The 19065-nt window shown below is 49.4% G+C and overlaps 1 protein-coding gene across 5 annotated transcripts in view; it reads left to right on the top strand.

Annotated features, from left to right (window-relative positions):
* Positions 1-666: 666 nt before the first annotated feature.
* ZXDC (ZXD family zinc finger C) overlaps positions 667-19065 on the top strand; it is a 37946-nt gene continuing 19547 nt past the window's right edge. The window contains exons 1-8 of one of the 5 annotated variants that reach the window (XM_017869897.1): positions 1659-1968; positions 4225-4377; positions 4480-4558; positions 5832-5962; positions 10516-10686; positions 14304-14989; positions 16079-16141; positions 16786-16870. In XM_017869897.1, the coding sequence (XP_017725386.1) occupies positions 1794-1968; positions 4225-4377; positions 4480-4558; positions 5832-5962; positions 10516-10686; positions 14304-14989; positions 16079-16141; positions 16786-16870 (1543 nt within the window). In that variant the 5' untranslated portion in view covers positions 1659-1793. The other 4 variants (XM_017869901.1, XM_017869899.1, XM_017869900.1 and 1 more) reach the window with 4 other exon arrangements.

Raw genomic sequence — 19065 nt, 5'->3', positions numbered from 1 at the left:
TGGAAATACAGACAGGGGCCCTACCTATCAGGGAGGCCCCGTGTGCCCAGCAAGGATCTGGGCCAAAGCAAACGAGGTCTGTGCGCCAGCGGCGGCGGGCGGGCTTGCACTTAAGTGAGCTGGGGGTAGGCATCCAGACTGTTGGACAGGTTCGAATCCTGAATCTGCCGGCTGCCAACTGTGTGTGTGACTCAAGCTCTCCGTGCCTGTTTCCTCACCCCTGGGTGACCGCGCACGCTTAATCAGCTCAGCAGGCACAGCCCCTGGGACGCGGTCAGTGCTTACGAGAGGCTGCTTGTTAAGTGTCTGAAATATTAATATGACGAAGTCAGACAAGCCTCGACTTCTAAGCCAGCGGGAACGAGAGCGAAGCGCTTAGCTTTCGGAGCCTCACCCAGTCGGCTGCCGCGCCCGCGCCGGCCCCTCCGCCCTCCCGCCTTCCGCCCTGCCCCCTGCCCTGCCTGCCCTCCGTGCCCCTCGCCCTCTTCCCGTGGGGTGCCGCCGGCCCCGCCCTGTCCGTCGGGCGGCTTTGCGCCCGGCCCGCCACGTCCACGTCGGCCAGCAGGCCTCGCGCATTCGCCCGGCGGTCCGGCACGCGCGGTTCGAGCGGACTCTACGCGGGTCTTCGCGCGGATCGGGTCCGGGGCGGTGACGCAAACCTGGGCGGGGCGGCGGCCGCGCTGCGGTCCGAAGCGCTCGACGCCGTTCGCTGCGGCCCAAGAGTCGGAGCGCGGCCGCGCCTCCGCGGCGGTGTGTCCGCCCGCCGAGCGCGGCGCGCGAGGGCAACGAGGCGGGCCGGCTGGCGCCACGGACCCCGGCCCGCTCCGCGAGCCCCGCGGCCCGTCGGCCCGAGCCACCCCCGGCGCCGCCGCCCTGCTATTGGTGCGGGGGCCCCGGAAGATGGCGGGCCGGGGCGCGGCCCGGGAGGCCTCGGGCCGAGCCTTGCCGCCCGTCGGAGGACTGACCAGCGGACGCGCTCGTTCTTGGTGCTTGCTGGAGTGCGCACGGCGCCCGCCGCGCGAGGCTGCGGATACAGGGAGGCCGGCTGGCTCCGTTGCCACCGGCTAGCGCCCGGAGCAGGGCCCAGCGGCGGCCGCGCCCCGCCCTGGCGTAGGCCCCGGCGGGCGCGTCACATCGGCGGATCTGCTGGGTGCGCCTCGCCGCGGCGTTCTCCGCGGCTGTCTGCGCCGCCGGCGGCAACCCCGCAAGCGCGGGCCCCGCCGCGCCCCGTCGCGCGCCCCAGGCCTCCGGCCCCAGCACGCCCAGCTACCGCTGCCCCGAGCCGCAGTGCGCGCTGGCCTTCGCCAAGAAGCACCAGCTCAAGGTGCACCTGCTCACGCACGGCGGCGGTCAGGGCCGGCGGCCCTTCAAGTGCCCGCTGGAGGGCTGCGGTTGGGCCTTCACAACGTCCTACAAGCTCAAGCGGCACCTGCAGTCGCACGACAAGCTGCGGCCCTTCGGCTGTCCGGTGGGCGGCTGTGGCAAGAAGTTCACTACGGTCTATAACCTCAAGGCGCACATGAAGGGCCACGAGCAGGAGAGCCTGTTCAAGTGCGAGGTGTGCGCCGAGCGCTTCCCCACGCACGCCAAGCTCAGCTCCCACCAGCGCAGCCACTTCGAGCCCGAGCGCCCTTACAAGTGTGACTTTCCCGGTAACCGCGCGCTCGGGGGCGGGCGGGCTGCGCGGTGTTGCAGGCAGGCCCGGGGTGCCACGTCCGCCCCACAGAGGGGCCTGCCAGACCTTAGCAAGCCGGGGACGCAGGCTCTTCGGGATTTGTGTTCTAGCTCCTTCCATGTCATTCGATTTGAGATCTTGGCCCTGCCTTGCCGCAGGGATTTCGATGGCAGGTAGCGCAGATCACCACAGCTGCGCTTCTCAAAGGTGGCGGCAACAGATATCCTTAACCTGCTTGCGCTTGATGAAAGCGGCAGCGCATCTTCACAGAGTGGCACGGAGCTGTGTGTCAGGTCTTTATTTTCCTCAGTCTCGTCATTTATTTACGGGGTGCACACTCCATGCTGGAGGAGCAGAGATGAATGTGGCCAGATTCAGGACCTTAACACGCTGGGAGGATAGCCACAGGTGTGCGCACATCCTGGCTTTTTTGCCTTTTATACTTTTATTTCTGTTGAACCTCACAGTTTTGTGAAGTTTTAAAAAGTAGCCGTCTGTGAAGGTTAAAAACTCAACTCATTTTACACATGAAGAAACAGAGGCCGAGCCTCGTGGATAAAGTCCACTGCTGGTGGCCGGGCGCGGTGGCTAACGCCTGTAATCCCAGCACGTTGGGAGGCCGAGGAGGGCAGATCACAAGGTCAGGAGATCGAGACCATCCTGGCTAACACGGTGAAACCCCGTCTCTATTAAAAGTACAAAAAATTAGCCGGGCGTGGTGGCAGGCGCCTGTAGTCCCAGCTACTCGGGAGGCTGAGGCAGGAGAATGGCATGAACCCCAGAGACGAAGCTTGCAGTGAGCCTAGATCGCGCCACTGCACTCCAGCCTGGGCGACAGAGCGAGACTCCGTCTCAAAAACAAAAACAAAAAAAGTCCACTGCTGGTTATTTCTCCGCTGTCTCCACTGTGTGGACCTGCAGTTGTAGGGAATGTAGGACTCCAACACAGTTAATTCTTCACCAGGATGGGCAGCTTTCCCTGCTTTCACAGGGACAGGGTTCCTCCAGAAGGGCAAGAGAGGATTCCTGCCTGGAAAGGCAGAAGAATGGGGTCGGCTGGATGGCAGAGCCCAGGTGGGGATTGTGGGCTGTGGTGAGGGCCCAGGAGGGAAGGACCAGTCATTCAAACCGAAACTGGAATGTGTGCCTAGCATGCCCTTGACCTGTATATGCACACGGCTCTCCTTATAATGTTTTCAAACAAGAATTTTGAAAGGATGAGATGATAATTATGAACGGGTTTTATTATTTTTTCTCTCGCATATGCCCGTGGACTGTCTTGCGCATTCCTATTCAGAGAGAATGTGGCTTAAGGCCACTAGCTCAAAGCCTTTTTTAGTCATACGTTCTTGGGAATCTGATGGTGGCTGTAGACCCTCTCCCTGCTAAAAGTTTCATTCTGTGTATGATGCTAGGAAGGTTAGGGATCCTGCCTGCTTCCAGGCATGAGGTCCCTTCAGGGTTTCGTGTTGGCTGATCCATGAGGCTTCTTGTGTTGAGATGAGATTAGATGGTTAAAAGCAGGAGCAGTACCAGTGAAGCATCATCAAAGGGCCCAGACCTGAATTTCCTGAGGGCCTGAGCCAGGGAGTGGGAATGATGAGGGTCTCTAGCAGGTGAGATTGCAGAGGGAGAACCAAATGGTGTAATTATCTATGGGGTTGTGGGGGGTTCTTCGGGGCATTTGGGGACCAGATTGAGGCCAAAGATCAGCATTTCCTGGTTAGATGTTGCTGTGAAAAGTAGGGTTCCTTGGGTTGATACTTTTGGACAGTGCTATGCCATGTACATCTGTGTGGCAGTTCACAGGCATGATGGTATCTTGTTTAAGTCTCCAAGAAGAGCTGCAGCAAAGACCCCTGTTAAACATCCTGCAGCCTCATATTTTCCACCCTGTTGGAGCCCTGAATGTTTCTGTTTGAGGAGAAGCATTGCTGTGGAATTGTTAAGGCTTGGCTGCTTTGGCCGAGGGTTAGGATGGAGGTGAAGATTACAAAGCAGAGAACCTAAGGAAATGGCAAAAGGAAAAAGAAGCCAAATAGCAAGGGACAGGGCTGGCAATTAGAGGGTGTCAGGGAGGAAATTTGGATGTGTAGAGGATGCAGCATCACCCTCAAGGGGTGAAAAATCCTGGCCAGTAGAATGATTTGTAACCTTTCAAAGATCAACCCTGCCAGACAAAATCTTGTTCCTTAGTATTTGATTTCTCTCATGGGGTTCCTAGGTCTCAGCCTATGTTCAGGATCAGTGCTCTGGGACTGGCCAGTAGATGGCTTTGAACGGAGGACTTCTCTTTATCAGCTGTTCCATCTCCAAGTCGTGTTGCAGCAGGTGGCCAGCGTGTGCCTATTGGCTGCCATTAGCTGCCTTCTTGTGGTGATCACAAAGCCAACAAGCATTAATGGTCATCCCTTTTTAGAGAGTGCTTCTGAGTCATGTTTTTCCTTGTCTGCTTCAGGGTGAACAGTGTCCGGTGGGTGTGACTAGCATTAGCTATGTTGTATAATTTTTGCCACGCTTTGAGCAGGGTTTTTGTTTTCCTTGTTCAGGCTGTGAGAAGACATTTATCACAGTGAGTGCCCTGTTTTCCCATAACCGAGCCCACTTCAGGGAACAAGAGCTCTTTTCCTGCTCCTTTCCTGGGTGCAGCAAGCAGTATGATAAAGCCTGTCGGCTGAAAATTCACCTGCGGAGCCATACAGGTAATGAGCTAGGGAACGCAAAGCATTTGGACCCAAGATTTGTCTTCATCGTAGCTGTTGGAGTTGTAAATTTTATGCTGTGTAATTTTTTTCTTTCATAAGGTGAAAGACCATTTATTTGTGACTCTGACAGTTGTGGCTGGACCTTCACCAGCATGTCCAAACTTCTAAGGCACAGAAGGTAATCCTTACATTTTGGTTTGCGTTATCAGCTTTGAAAATGAGTGATTTGTCAGCAGCAGAAACTAACTAATGAAATATCTGTAGACGTTTTTTAAGTTGTAAAAATAGCTCAGTGTTGATAATTTGGAAAATTCAGAAAACTGTAAAAAGAAAATTGCTGAGAATCTCATCACCTGAAAACACTTTTTCCTGTGTATAATTTTTTTTTTTTTTTGAGATGGGTCCACCTCTGTGTCGCCCAGGGCTGGAGTTGCAGTGGCACGATCTCTCTCTAGTCTAGCTGCAAGCTCGCTCCCGGGTTCACGCCCATTCTCCTGCCTCAGCTCCGCGAGTAGCTGGGGACTACAGGCGTGCCCGCCACCACGCCTGGCCATTTTTTTTTTGTATTTTTTAGTTAGAGGACGGGGTTCACATTTTAGCCAGGTTTGTCTTAGATGCTCCTGATTCCCGTGATCGCCCACCTTTGGCTCTCCCAAACTAGCTGGGTATTACAGCGTGAGCCACCGCACCGGCCCTGTGTATACTGTAAAAAAAAAAAAAAAAAAAAATAAAGAATGCTCAATGTCATACTCTGTTTTTTAAAAAAAAAAAATTCCAGTTTTGTTTAACTTAACATCGTAGAATAAGCTTTCTTCATGTAATTACAAGTTTTCGTGGTGGTAATGACAACCCTGGAGACTGTCCAGGTGATGCTCAGCACTTTAACTGTGTGTCTTCTATCTTCCCAACAACCTCAAAGCTAATGTTCTTATTCTCCCTGTTTCACAGTGAGACTCGGAGAGATTCGATGGTTTTTCTGTGCTTGCACAACTGGGCTCTGAGGATTTAATATAAAAATGTCACTTAGGAAAAGACACAGTCTTTACAAGTTGGCTTAAGAGAGTCTTTTAGCATTGCAGCTGATGCTCTGTGCACATTTCTCATGGCCCGCTGTCGCTCGGAAAGCTTGTTGATCATGAGGGTTTCTAAACAATAGAAACACCTTCATCCATACATTTGGGACTCCACTGTTCTTAAATTGAAATAGCATTAATTGTTCAATGTGTGACTCTGGGGTCTGCTTAGTCAATAAGGTAGAATTTTTAACTATGGGGTAGCTAAATTGCAAATCTTCTCACATGGATTGAAGACAGAGTAAAGATTTTCTGAAACGTACTGATGATTTTTGTAAATGTAAAGTTTGTATTTTGGTATATTTTGTAGAATTTTAAACAAAGAATCACGGTGAGTTGTGTGAGGAATCCCAGCTCCTTTATTTTTCTGTCTGGCAGGAAACATGATGATGACCGGAGGTTTACCTGCCCTGTCGAAGGCTGTGGGAAATCATTCACGAGAGCAGAGCATCTGAAAGGCCACAGCATAACCCACCTAGGCACAAAGCCATTCGAGTGTCCTGTGGAAGGTAGATTTTAAAACATTGCTTTGAGCAGTAAACTAAGTACCAGGCCAACATTTATCTTGTTAAGTTTCCATTGTTTGAAGGTAAATGTTAGTTGCTTAAAGACTGACTCAATATAAGTTGCGGCATTATGTTTAGTTACCTCATTGAGTTAATTGTACTATTTTGGGAGTAGTGACTTGAGAATCAGACACGGTTTGACTCATGGCCCTGATCCTCACTAGATCTGTGGCTCTAGTTAAGTTACCTGTTTAATTTGGTGGTCGTGAGGATTAGGTGAAACGTGGAAAATGCCTGTTTATCCATCTGGCGTGGAGCTCGGACTCAGTAAATGATAGGTACTTTTGAGATCACGTTTGAATGGTCACTCCAATCATTTTGTAATTGTATAGCAATAAAGCTAGACTGATTTTTTTTTTGTTTGTTTTGATTTTTGAGACAGAGTCTTGCTTTGTTGCCCAGGCTGTAGTGCAATGGCGCAATCTTGGCTCATTGCAACCTCTGCTTCCCAGGTTTAAGTGATTCTCATGCCTCAGCCTCCTGAGTAGCTAGGACTATAGGCATGCGCCACCACGCTTGGCTGATTTTTATGTTTTTAGTAGAGACAGGGTTTCACCATGTTGGCCAGGCTGGTCTCAAACTCCTGACCTCAAGTGATCCACCCACTTTGGCCTCCCAAGGTGCTGGGATTACAGGTGTGAGCCACCGCACCCAACCTGACTTTTTAAAAGGGATGGTAGAGAGGTTTCTTCCTTTAAAACACTGAAGGCTTAGTTCATTTGCCAGAAATTGGCTGCGTGACCTGTGCGTGCTGGCCCTGCTCTAGTTCTGCAGGTGCACTGGGAGGCAGTGAGCCAGGGCATGTCGGGTGGTCATGGATTCAAAGTCTGGCTCTACCGCTCCCTAAAGTGGTGACCTCAGGCAAGCTGCTTCTCTGGGCCTTGGTTTCCTTATCTGGAAGAGAGAATATTAAAGACCCATTTAAAGCTGAGACTAGCTCTTAGAACATAGTGAACAAATAAACAAGTGAACGTATGTACAGTTCCTCCTTCCGTCAGGGTTTCAGCTGGAGGTGCAGACGGGAACAGGTAACACGTAGGGTGCTGCAGGGATACAGAGGGTTTCCCCAGACTGCTCTTCGGGGTGAGAATGGCCTCACAGTCAGCTGAAGAAGGGGAAAGAGCACCAGACACGTGCGTGTGGGTGTTGGGGGTGAAATGGCCTGGGAGAGCCTCTCAGGGCCAGGAGTGGCAGGCTTGAGTGCTTGGGTGAGCGTATGATGTGATCATGTTTGAGTTGTGGCTCAGTCTGACTTCAGGAAGGAAAGCAACCAAGGGTATGGGGAGGTGGGATGGCCTGGATGGGGGTGTTAATGGTGGGAAAAGAGAAAGGGGCATCGATGGCAGAGGTGGGAGTTAGAAGTCACAATATACGGTGATAGATTTGGATTTTAGTTGAGGTCAGTGTCTCAGCTGAGTGGATTTGGAGGAAACAGAGTTTGGTTTGGACATGTTGTGTTTTTGGTACCTTTGTGCATCTAATGCGCAAAGGGCAGGGGATGTGCCGCTGGCACTGGGGAGAGTAGACCAGGCAGGGAGCGAAACAGACAGCACCCAAGTCGTCATTTAAGCCACAAAAGTGGATGAAATTCTCAAGGAAGAGTATAAATGGAGGAGAGGCAGGGTAGTGTAGTTGATCAAAAACTTGAATTCTGGAGTCACACTGCCTGGATTCGAGTCCCAAGTCTGCCATGTAAGTAGCTCTGGGACCTTGGACAAACACTTGAAGCTCTTTGTGCCTCTTCCTCATCTGTAAAGTGAATAAAACCTCCCAGCGTTGTTGGCAAAGGCTGGATTGGTTAGTAAGTTTAGAGCATATGGAAAACATCAGTATATATGTCAGTTTAGTGTTGTTATGATAGCTGTTAGATTTTCTTAAAAAGGACCTAGGACAGAGCCCTGGGGCTGCCCCCGATTCCAGTAGAGTGGCTGGGACAGGTAATGGCAGGACCAGCAAGAGCACAGAGGGGGTGGTGCTGAGGTGAGAGGGGATGTGTGGAAGTAGGGGTCACCTTGAGTGCTAGGGTGAGCCAGGACCAGGGAAGACATGCCTCAGTGCCACCTGCGGGGCCGTCTTGGTGTGTTGATGGATGAGGTTCCGTGGGGTCACTCAGGCAGAGTCCTGCTCTGATGCCCTGAGAGGTGGCCTGAGTGGGAGACGGAGATGGTTTGTGCTGACACATCCACCAGAGGTGACTGGGGAAAGGGGAAAGGTGGCAGTTGGCTGTGGAGGATGGGGCATTTATTTCTGTAGAACTCTGTTTCTTCCAGCAAGTCTAGGTATTCTGCTGGGAGAGAAAGGGGGCATTCCCCATGGGGTGTGTGGGCAGCATGTGGAGATGAAGTTGGAGCTAGTGGGAGGAGTCCAGAACCTCTCCTCAGCTGGACTGAGAGTTGATCATTCTTGGGGTTGGGCAATGGTTGGGACTGATGGCACCATTTTTTCCACTTTGGTAGATGTTTGAACTGTTGTATAATAAAAAGTAAAAGGCAAAACTACCTTTTTTTGGTAACAGGAGGAGGAGGAAAGGACAGGGCCACAGATCAGAAGTCTGTCTGAGGACAGGCACTGGGTGGCATCATGGCAGCCTCGGGGCTGTGTTTGCTGGGGCCTGTGTCTCGTGTGTTGCTGAGCCTCGTGCTTGCCTGGCCATCCACATGAGTGCCTCACTGTCCTCTGAATGCAGTTTGCAGACAGGTCTATCAGTAATGGCTGCTTCTGCCTCTCTCTGGTTGCAGCTTGGATTTGTAAAGAATGGACACAGATCTCAATATATGGGCAGAATTTGGAAAAGCCAGCAGTTAGTACACATGGAGAAATGATTACATTCCTGGTTGTCACAGGAAATACAAACCAAAATGAAATATATTTTTGCCTATGGAATTAGCAAATACTTTAAAAAATGGAAACCCAGTGCTGGCAAGAGCATGCAAGGGTCCTGTTGTAGCGTGGCCCTGCCATTGGGAAGGCATTTGACAGAAGATGTGCTTAGAGCCTCTGCTCTGTGACCTGTCTCTAGAAATCTGTGCTCAGGACCCCCAGCTGGGAAAGGGGGTTCCAGGGTACCCTGTGTACCATGGTGAGCAGGGCATGTGGAGGAAACTGCATTTGCAGGGCAAGCCTGGGCTGTCAGACCATCTCCTGTGTTTCCCAGATGGTCTTTGATGAGCCTGACCTGGAAATGAGTTTGCAGCTGTATTAGAAAATGAAAAATACAGTTGAAAACTACATTCACAGGCAGCCAAGGCCCTTACTCATCTGGCCGTATCCTATCTTCATATCCTCTTTCCTTAAAATATCCCTCCTCCAGGTGCTGGGCTCCAGCAGTACCACCCCACCGTCCTGAAAAGGTGCCGCGAGTGCGTCGTGGCTCGCTCCACTTGCTTAGGTCCGTGCAGAGGCTCTGTAGGCAGGTATGGCTTTATTGGGCCCTCAGCACCCCTGAGAAGCAGGTGTCATTCCCGTTTCACAGAACAGAAAAAGGAGACCCGCAAAGGATAAATAATTTGTCTAAGGCCACACTACTGGTAAGAGGTTGAACTGGAACCCAGGCTGGGGAGCCTGCACTGCTGCCCTTCATGCCCCCATACCTTGGCTGGGCAGCTTCTGCAGCAGGAGCGCCATCTGCTTTGCTGCACAGTGGCGCAGTCACCTCAAATGCTGCATACTCCTGAGACTGCTTTTCTGTCTTCTCGGGAGTGGTGCGGTTTCCTCTGCTGCTCGCATGCTTCAGTGTTGGCACTGACTTACTGCCCTTTATTGAAGCAGCTGGCTATTCTACTTGCCCCTGCCAGGTCACAGGCCTCTGGCCGCCAAGAGCTCCACATCTTCTCCCTGCACCTGTATGGGGCAGAGCGCCAGCGTAGTGGAAAGCCAGGGCACGGAGGGGAGGTGACTGTAACTTTGAATGTGTCTTGTTTTTCCTCTGATGCCTGTGTGCAGATCAGAGTCATAAGTGGATTGGGAGTGTAAGCAAGGAGATGCCAGCTCTGGGCTCCAGGACACCCGCTCAGTCTCCCTGGGCATCCAGTGTCTCAGTGGGAAAGTGAAAGGACTGACTTTGGTGATCTGTCGAGATAGTTTCCAGCTCTAAATGTCATCCTAGGATTACATTTTTTATGGTAATAGCTTAATCGAGATGACTAGAATAAATTGTTTGCAACTGAATGTTTAAGCAGTTAATACTTAATTTGACATAATCTTCCCAACATCTCCATGTAGTGGGTGAAGAAACAGGCACAGAGGTTGCTTAGACATAGCTGAGGTAGGACTTCAAATCTCCCTACATGTTTCACTGTATCTCTTGCTTTTTAAAAAGTTTGCTTTTGACTTGAATTGCTTGTGATGGTACTCCTAGAGATATTTGGTTTCTGTCCTTGCCAGTAGCCAGGGTGCAAAATGCAGGTCTGGTGGTTCTGATCTGATGAGGAAGTGTCACTTGTTCCTGGTTCCTTGGTGATCCTCAGGTTTCACACTCATTACTCTTTTTGTTCCAGGATGTTGCGCAAGGTTCTCCGCTCGTAGCAGTCTGTACATTCACTCTAAGAAACACGTGCAGGATGTGGGTGCTCCGAAAAGCCGTTGCCCCGTCTCTACCTGCAACAGACTCTTCACCTCCAAGCACAGCATGAAGGCGCACATGGTCAGACAGCACAGCCGGCGCCAAGGTCTGCACTTTCCACGGCCCCCGTGGGGAGCTGCTTCCCTGCAAGAAACGGGAATAGTGCCAGTGCCGTCTGTTCCTTCTTCACCTCTTGGAAGGCGTCGGGCAGTGGGGTTGTGGCCATGGCTGCCAAGCCAAGTGGCCTCTTTTGCACTCTCTCTGCCACTTTCCTGCTTTTGACCCTCTAATCCCTCCCTTGTCTTTTGTTTTTTGAGACAGGGTCCCTCTGTCACCCAGGCTGGAGTGCAGTGGTGTGATCATGGCTCACTGGAACCTCAGGGTCCTGCTCAAGTGATCCTCCCACCTCAGTCTCCAGAGTAGCTGAGCCCACAGGCATGCACCACCATGCCCAGCTAATTTTTGCATTTTTTGTAGAGACGGGGTTTTACTATGTTGCTCAGGCTGGTTTTGAACTGCTGGGCTCAAGCAGTCTGTCCACCTCAGCCTCCCACAGTGCTGGAATTACAGGCATGAGCCACCATGCCTGGCCCCTCCAGTGTCTTTGAAATGCTTTCCTGGAAGAATCTTTCACTTTGTTGACTTTCCCTAGTGTATGTCCCCTAAGCCTATGTCTCTCACTGGGACTTTTGTCCTGAATTCTGAACCTGCCCCTCCTGCGTTTCCGTCTGCCTCAGCTCTTCTCTCTCCAAGTAACAAAGGCCAGAGCAGAGTTGTGTTTCAGGAGTGGACTGGGAGCAGTGAGGGCTGGAGAGGGCAGGGTTAGAGAGGAAAGTGACGGTGGCCCGGTGACCTGTGAGGGGAATGCTGAGTATGTGAGTGCCTGGTCATTGGGCAGCTTTGCAGCATGGGACTAGGAAACCTATCCCACTAGGCCTTCTCCACAGTCCAGGATGCAGAAGTGCCTGGCAGCTGTGGTGGCGGCCCCTTGGAGGAGCATGCGCATGTGCCCTGCTCTCTGGGGCCTGGTGCGGTTATCGCTCCTCACTGGGCCTGGCTGATGGCATCATAGCTAGCCCTAGAGTTACTTCTGCTGCTCAGTCCGTGGAAGCTGTGTGTGTCACCAACTGGGTCCTCCTGTGAACTGTGTGACCAGCAGCACCACAGCAGAGCACTGGCCTTGGTGCGCCGCTGTGTCACAGCTGACGCATTGGCAGGGGACAGGCCTCCATGCTTCGCACAGAGTTTGATGAGGGGTTGGGCTCAGGGCAGGTCTGTGGCCTTTGCTTTCTTGTGATCCTATTTGGAAGTGGTCATGAAGCCCCTCCTTGGGATCTTGGACACTGATCTTTCACAGTTTACAGCAGTTGCCATTCAGCTTTATATTTAAATAAATTACCCTTCTTGCTTCAGTAGTGTCTTGAGGACAGGGAGTGTGTGTGCCACCTGATTCATGTTGGAGGGTGTCATCTTTGCTCACAGAGGCCCACATGACCAGGCCCCCTTTCTCTGATGGCTCTGTGAGACTACATCACTCAGGCCTCTCCCCTGTTCGGCCGTTCCCTCTCATGGCACACTTCCCCTTTCCTGACCTGGCCAATTCAGAAGTCAGCAGAAGCCCAGTGTTATACCAGATGCACTTTCCTTAAACTCTAGTGGGATGTGAGACCCTCTTCTGTAGCAGCTTGTGTATCCCAGACTTGAATTTCTTGTGCGACAATGACTTATTTGTGTGTCATCCCCCTGCCAGCTGTCAGGGGTAGAAGACCAGGTGTCACCATTTCTCCTAGTGAAAAACAGGCACTAGAACACCCGGTTACTGTGGGATTATGTCATGCCCTCAGTGGGTTGTTTCAGTCCCCCTAACGGTGGTCCTGGGAGTGGGGTCCTCACTGGTGAAACCAAGATAGAAAGGACTTGCCAGGGTCACACCCGCAAGAAGGGCTGGGGCTGGGCTTTGAACTGTGGTGATCATGACTGTTTTGCCACTTGCTCTGCTAACTAATGTTTATTTAGTGATTGTGTTAATATCTGGCCTTTGTACATGTCTGGTCTCTCTAGTAGTAAGTGTTTATAGAATTAGTAAAGTGCTAAATAAGGAAATTTATTAATAAATGGGTATCATTTGCACTGAGATTATTCATAGTCTCTTCACAGGGAGCTGAATCCTCAAGAGAGTCAAGGGAGTTTTTAGAAAGTTTTGAAAAATTGACATAGTTTTCCATTTTTAATTTCTCCAAAGGATCCCTACCATTTTCTTTCAAAATGCTTCATTGGTACTAAGGGATATTTGTTGAAGAAGTGATGCTATATTGATGCTTTTTTTAAGCTTTGAAGTAATATGACAACTAAAGACGATACATTCTGATTTTGATTTTCTTTTGTCTAGAATAGATTTTGTAGATTTGCATTATTAAAAATAAAAAATATAATAGACACTCTGGCCAGGTGTTCACAGCCTGCAGGTATGAGTTTGGGGTCAGTAACAGCTGCCGTGGGAGAAATAGGATCAGAGAACTGAGAGCAGGTTTTCCTCTGGGCCAGGCGCTGGCACAGTCAGGAAGCTGCTGGGGACAGTCCTCAGGAAAGGGTGACATCAAGTCCTTATTTGGCTCTTTTGCCCAAATTAATTATGCTCCCATTTTACCGTTTGCTTGATGCTTGAAGCATCCTGTGATTTGGTATAACTGACATGTACTTGTATACAAACCCAAAACTTGCCTGTGCATTGAAATATTTTGGAAGTCATTCTCCCAAAGGTATGCTGATTATTTAAATTTCATAGTTGAATAACAAATAATCAAATATTTAAAGAGTATTATGACCAAAAATTAAGACTCCAGATGAAGAAGGGCCTGTTGGAATCATTACATGCTGCCTCAGGGCTGGGCACTGTGCTGGGAGCTGAGGGGACAGTGGTAGTCAGACGGCTCTCCACCCTCAGAAGGCTTGCTTACAGTCCTGGTGGGGAAATGTGAGGCTGGAAATGCAGTGGTAGGGGAGGCTCTGGGAGGGAAAGCCCATCAGGAACAGCTCTGTCTAGGGGGCCCCCAGCATGCCTGGAGGTCCTGTGCATCTGCCTAGAGCTGAAGCTTCAGGTCTGTCCTGGCTTTGCCAGGCAGCCAGTTTCATTTTGTTTACCCCTATATGGCTCCAGTTGGTTTTGGGGTGGCAGCTAGTTGTGGAGTGGAGCACAGAGTTTGGCAAACATGAGCTGACAAGCTGATTTCAAAAATATCCTCAGAGCACAGGCCAGCTAGCAACTGGCAGCTGAGGATGATGTGCCGTGGAAAGGTTCAGTCCTCTTGGGCAGCTCCCGTGGCACCGGGAGGGGAGAGAGCGCAGGCTTTGAAGCCAGAAAGACATGGATGCAAGTCTTACTTTGCTTCTTGCTGTTACCAGTTGGCCTGACCTTAGGAAATGTTATTTAATTTCTCTCCAATTGTTCCCACTGGAGAAAGCCCTGTCAGCCTGAGGATCCAAGATGCGTACGTGAAGTGTCTGATGTCAGCCAGCATCCGTTCCTGTCCCTTCCTGGGGTGTGTGTCAGGTGCCCCGAGAGACTGGCCGTGGGACTCTGTCATGATAACCAAGCTTCAGGGTCTGGGAAGAGGACAGTCAGTGCTTCCTTGGGGCATCACTTGGTAACATCATGGGCATAAACAAAAGTACTCAGTCTTCAAGGTCATAAAGTAACCGGAGTGTATTCCTTTTTTTTTTCAGATCTCTTACCTCAACTAGAAGCTGCAAGTTCTCTTACTCCCAGCAGTGAACTCAGCAGCCCAGGCCAAAGCGAGCTCACTAACATGGATCTTGCCGCGCTCTTCTCTGACACACCTGCTAATGCTAGTGGTTCTGCAGGTGGGTCGGACGAGGCTCTGAACTCCGGAATCCTGACTATTGACGTCACTTCTGTGAGCTCGTCTCTGGGAGGGAACCTCCCTGCTAGTAATAGCTCCCTAGGGCCAATGGAACCCCTGGTCCTGGTGGCCCACAGTGATATTTCCCCGAGCCTGGACAGCCCTCTGGTTCTCGGGACAGCAGCCACGGTTTTGCAGCAGGGCAGCTTCAGTGTGGATGACGTGCAGACTGTGAGTACAGGAGCATTAGGCTGTCTGGTGGCTCTGCCCATGAAGAACTTGAGTGACGACCCACTGGCTTTGACCTCCAGTAGTAACTTAGCAGCACACATCACCACACCGACCTCTTCAAGCACCCCCCAAGAAAATGCCAGTGTCCCGGAACTGCTGGCTCCAATCAAGGTGGAGCCGGACTCGCCTTCTCGCCCAGGAGCAGCTGGGCAGCAGGAAGGAAGCCATGGGCTGCCCCAGTCCACATTGTCCGGCCCAGCAGAGCGGCACGGTGCCCAGGACACAGAGCTCAGTGCAGGCACCGGCAACTTATATTTGGTATGAAGCAATCTATTCAGTCATCACCATATAGGTCACTTCTCTCATACTCAGTCTTGAGGATATTCTGGATTAATCCTTTCTATGCAGACATTTCTGGTTTACAAAAGGACGCAGCCCTGGACTACAAGTCTGGAACTGACAAGTTCTTATGACCTTGACAAATCACCTTAACCCATCTGAGCCTTAAATTCTCATTTATTTCCTACATAAGGAGATTTGGCTAAATGCTTTCTGAGGTCCTTTGGAGTCCTGTGGCTCCATGATAATGTGCTCCTTTCTTTGAAAACTGGGGGTTTTGTAATGTTGAGATACTTTGCCTCTATGCTTCTCAGCTCATGACCAGCCCTAGAAGAGGAGTCAAGACATAAGCCACCTTCAGAGGTTCAATGGAAACTTTAAAACCATACCAAACTCTTTTAGAACTAAAATTAACAAGAAAAGAAAAGAAAAAAAGGGAGGGATTTATGAGCCTTAGTTCTTGGAGGATTATAAGAGTACTCCAATTTTGAGGCTGGACAGTTAATATACTTTATATCAATTATACATTTAATATAATTTAATTTAAAATAATTTAAAGATTATTGGGAGATAGTCTGACTTTCCTGACTCAGATGGGAATGATCAGATAGGGTTTTTTTTTTTGTGGCACAGGCTAAATTTGATGGTGACATTTATATTGTTCAGAGTGTTACATCTTATTTTACCACAACTTTTAAAAAATGTTAAATCTTTTGAAGTAGGATCAGTTGTGAGGCACATAGTAACTGAGGCTCCATGGAGCCAGCTTTCATTTCTTTCAGTGGGAGAGGACGGTCTCTGTCTCTGCATTTCTGGTGTCTTGCTTGTCGGTGGCAGAGCCATGCTTGCCAGCCTTTTCTTAGCCATAGCAGTTGCTAAGTGTACAGGTGACTGGGCAGGGATGGGAGGTGGCCACAGTTAGAGACAAGTGTGCAGTCAGTCCCTGGTGCAAGGACTGTGTGCCTCAGTGCCTTGGGAAATGGAAGCTCCCTGGTGCAGCTGTAGTGTGGGTGGAGGTGGAGAAGCCAGCAAGACCTCGGTCCTAACCCATGTTCGTTTTCTTGCTAGCTGTGTGGCGTTGGGCTACCTCGCTTCTCTGAGTACAAATGGTGTGTGGTGAAAGGGTCCCAGGTATGCTATGAGCTTTGAGGGCTGCTCTTTTTTCTCTTCGTAGTGATAAGTGTTAAACTGTCTTTCTTTGGAAACGTTCACAGACTTCCAACAGCTGAAGCCCTCTGAGTACTGTCTGGCACCCTCAGGAAAGTTCCTGAATTCAGTACCATCATTATTGTTTTTGCGTAAGACTTTGAGTGTAGCCCCTGCCACCAGAGCAGCCTCTGCAGCGGGTCTGTAAGGTGGGACCTGCCCGGGGCCTGCCATACACGTGTGTGGCACAGTGTGAAAAGTGTCGCGGAGTGCTGTGGTAAGGTGACCCTGGGTCACCCAGGCAAGGCTCAGTGTTTGTTTCAGAAAGCAGAGAAGTACGTAATTGATTTAAAAAGTTTCTGTGTAAAATATTTTACTATGTTTTAGACTTTGGAGGAATAAACTTTGCTTCTCTGGATAAGAAAGTCACATACATTGTTCCAGCTCCAAGTTTGTTCGGCCCTCGCCACAAGTGGACGTAGCATTTGGCCCTTTGTGGCCTTGTTGGCGACTCTGGTTATGGGAGCTCGGATATGTCCCAGAAGCAGGCTTATGGCACTTCTCTAGCTCCCTTGCTACCCTCCCTTTGTGTCTAGATAAGTGACTGACACGCTTTTCTTTGGTCTCAGGAGAGTGGGGGCTCAGCAAGAACTGATTACCGAGCCATTCAACTAGCCAAGGAAAAAAAGCAGAGAGGAGCGGGGAGCAATGCAGGTGAGGCCATGTGTGCTGCAGCCCTGATGAGTGAGGGCCTGAGAGTTCTCTGTCACTATTACTGGCAGAAGAAACACACAGCAGGTGTTTCTGTGCTCTTGGTTTTACTTTTCTGTTCAGAATACCCTTTTTATCAACTCCTTAGTTTTATTTGAACTTAAGGGAAAAACTTAGTAACAAAATTCCCAGCATCAGTATGAACCTATTTTATTTGCCTAAACAAGCTTTGTGAAAGTTAAGGGTTCAAACACCAGTGTCAGTTACCTGGAAGGCTACTAAGGTAAATAAGCAAAGCAGGCCAGGTGTCAGGAAAGCAGAGATGGTGCCTGGTGCTGAATGGCCTTGGGGCCTGATCTTGGCATGGCAGAGACCTGGGCACTGCCACTGTCCCCAGGTACATGTACGTGGAGCCAAACTGTGTGTCATGTGGCATTGTCAGAGTTTTGTTGAAATCTTATTTGAAAATGTTAGCAACTTATTTGTATTTTTAAAGACCAAACAAGAGCTGGTAACCTATGTGGCCTCAAGCATCTGTCCTTCCTGAAAATGGAATAGTAGGATGTAGTGCTTAATGGAAACTGCTAAATCTTTTCTAAAAGTAACAGTGGATTTTAAAATGTATTTTTTTGTGTGTATTTCATTTGTCTTTTGTATTTATCTAAAAGGGTTGATACGATTTTATATCTTGCTCTCTATTCCTAATAGTATCATGACTTCTTATTTAAAATAAATAACAATTGCCGATTTTCTGTTAATCAGTTTTCTTCAAGCCAGTGTTTCCCTATAATGTTGTATGCATCGGTGTGGATTGTGACTTAGGAAGAGACACCTCCACGGTTCACGAAGTACCAGAATGGAACTTGCAGAGATAATAGAAGGAAGTGTGGTGGTGAAATTTGTAGAAAGAGTTGACCATAGACCAAGTAAAGTTCATGAAGGAAAGCGGATGCCTTTATTGAACCTGATAGATAATCTTGAAGGAAAAAGAGACAAACATTCAAGTATATAACACGTGTCCTATTTATTACATTGCTTTGGAGTACTATCTATAAAGGAGATTTGATGTTTTCATTACTGTTTTTGTAAATATTTCAGCATTATCTTTAAAAAGTTCAGGACATTGGCCAGGTGCAGTGGCTCATACCTGTAATCCCAGCACTTTGGGAGACTGAGGCGGGTGGATCACCTGAGGTCAGGAGTTCGAGACCAGTCTGGCCAACATGGTGAAACACTGTCTCTACTAAAAACACAAAAAAATTAGCCGGGAGTGGTGGCACATGTCTGTAATCCTAGCTACTTGGGAGGCTGAGGCAGAAGAATTGCTCAAACCTGGGAGGTGGAGGTGGCAGTGAGCCGAGATTGTGCCACTGCACTCCAGCCTGGGTGACAGAAAACGAGACTCCATTTCCAAAAAAAAAAAAAAGTAAGGACATTAAAAAAAATTTTAGCCACCTACTGTTGCCAATTCTTTAAAAATTAACAGTATTTTCTTAATGTTAGTATCTAACAAATACTCAAATTTTCAGTTGTCCCAGATGCCTCAAATGTTTTGTGTAACTGTTGGAATCAGAATCCAGTGGGGTTCATATGTCACTACTGGTTGATACATCATCTCTTGACTCTGACAACTGTAGGGTTCTCTGCTATCTCTTGCCTGGTTTTTGTTGAAGGAACTGATTGTTCTTTCGAGTGTGCCAGTCTGGACCTTAATGATCACATCATTGTTTTAACACGTTCCTTCCTTTTTTTCTTTTCCTGTAAATTAGTAGTTATGTCTAGTGGTTAGATCTGGTTGGTTGATAAAACTCTGCTGCAGGTGGGGGTGGGTTCTCGCTGGAGGCCCCCAGCCTCTGGTGGGCTGTCTGTCTGTACTGCTGGTGACCATTGTGACCAGATACTGGATCTACTCATTCCTTAGGGGTTACTCTAAACGGTGGCACTCTAAATCTATCATTTCTTTCTTTCTTATAGCTGGGACGTGTCTATAAAGAGCAGCTTCTCATTTTTTTACTGTGAGGTGCAGTTAATGATGTTTGAATCTGTTTGAGTTTCTTAGCATCCTACAGTGATGGTCAGAGTATTTTAATGCACTCATTGGTTTAAATACTTCATAGACTTCTAAGGGAAATTGAAACCTGGTACCTGCTAGGTCTCCTTGTGTGAGTGCAGCAGGAGAATGTCGTCGTGAGGGTGAG

Source organism: Rhinopithecus bieti, unplaced genomic scaffold (genome assembly GCF_001698545.2).
Source record: "Rhinopithecus bieti isolate Rb0 unplaced genomic scaffold, ASM169854v2 scaffold_5333, whole genome shotgun sequence".
Taxonomy (NCBI): domain Eukaryota; kingdom Metazoa; phylum Chordata; class Mammalia; order Primates; family Cercopithecidae; genus Rhinopithecus; species Rhinopithecus bieti.
The sequence above is the reverse complement of the archived record's forward strand: the minus strand, read 5'-3'. Positions and strand labels throughout refer to the sequence as shown.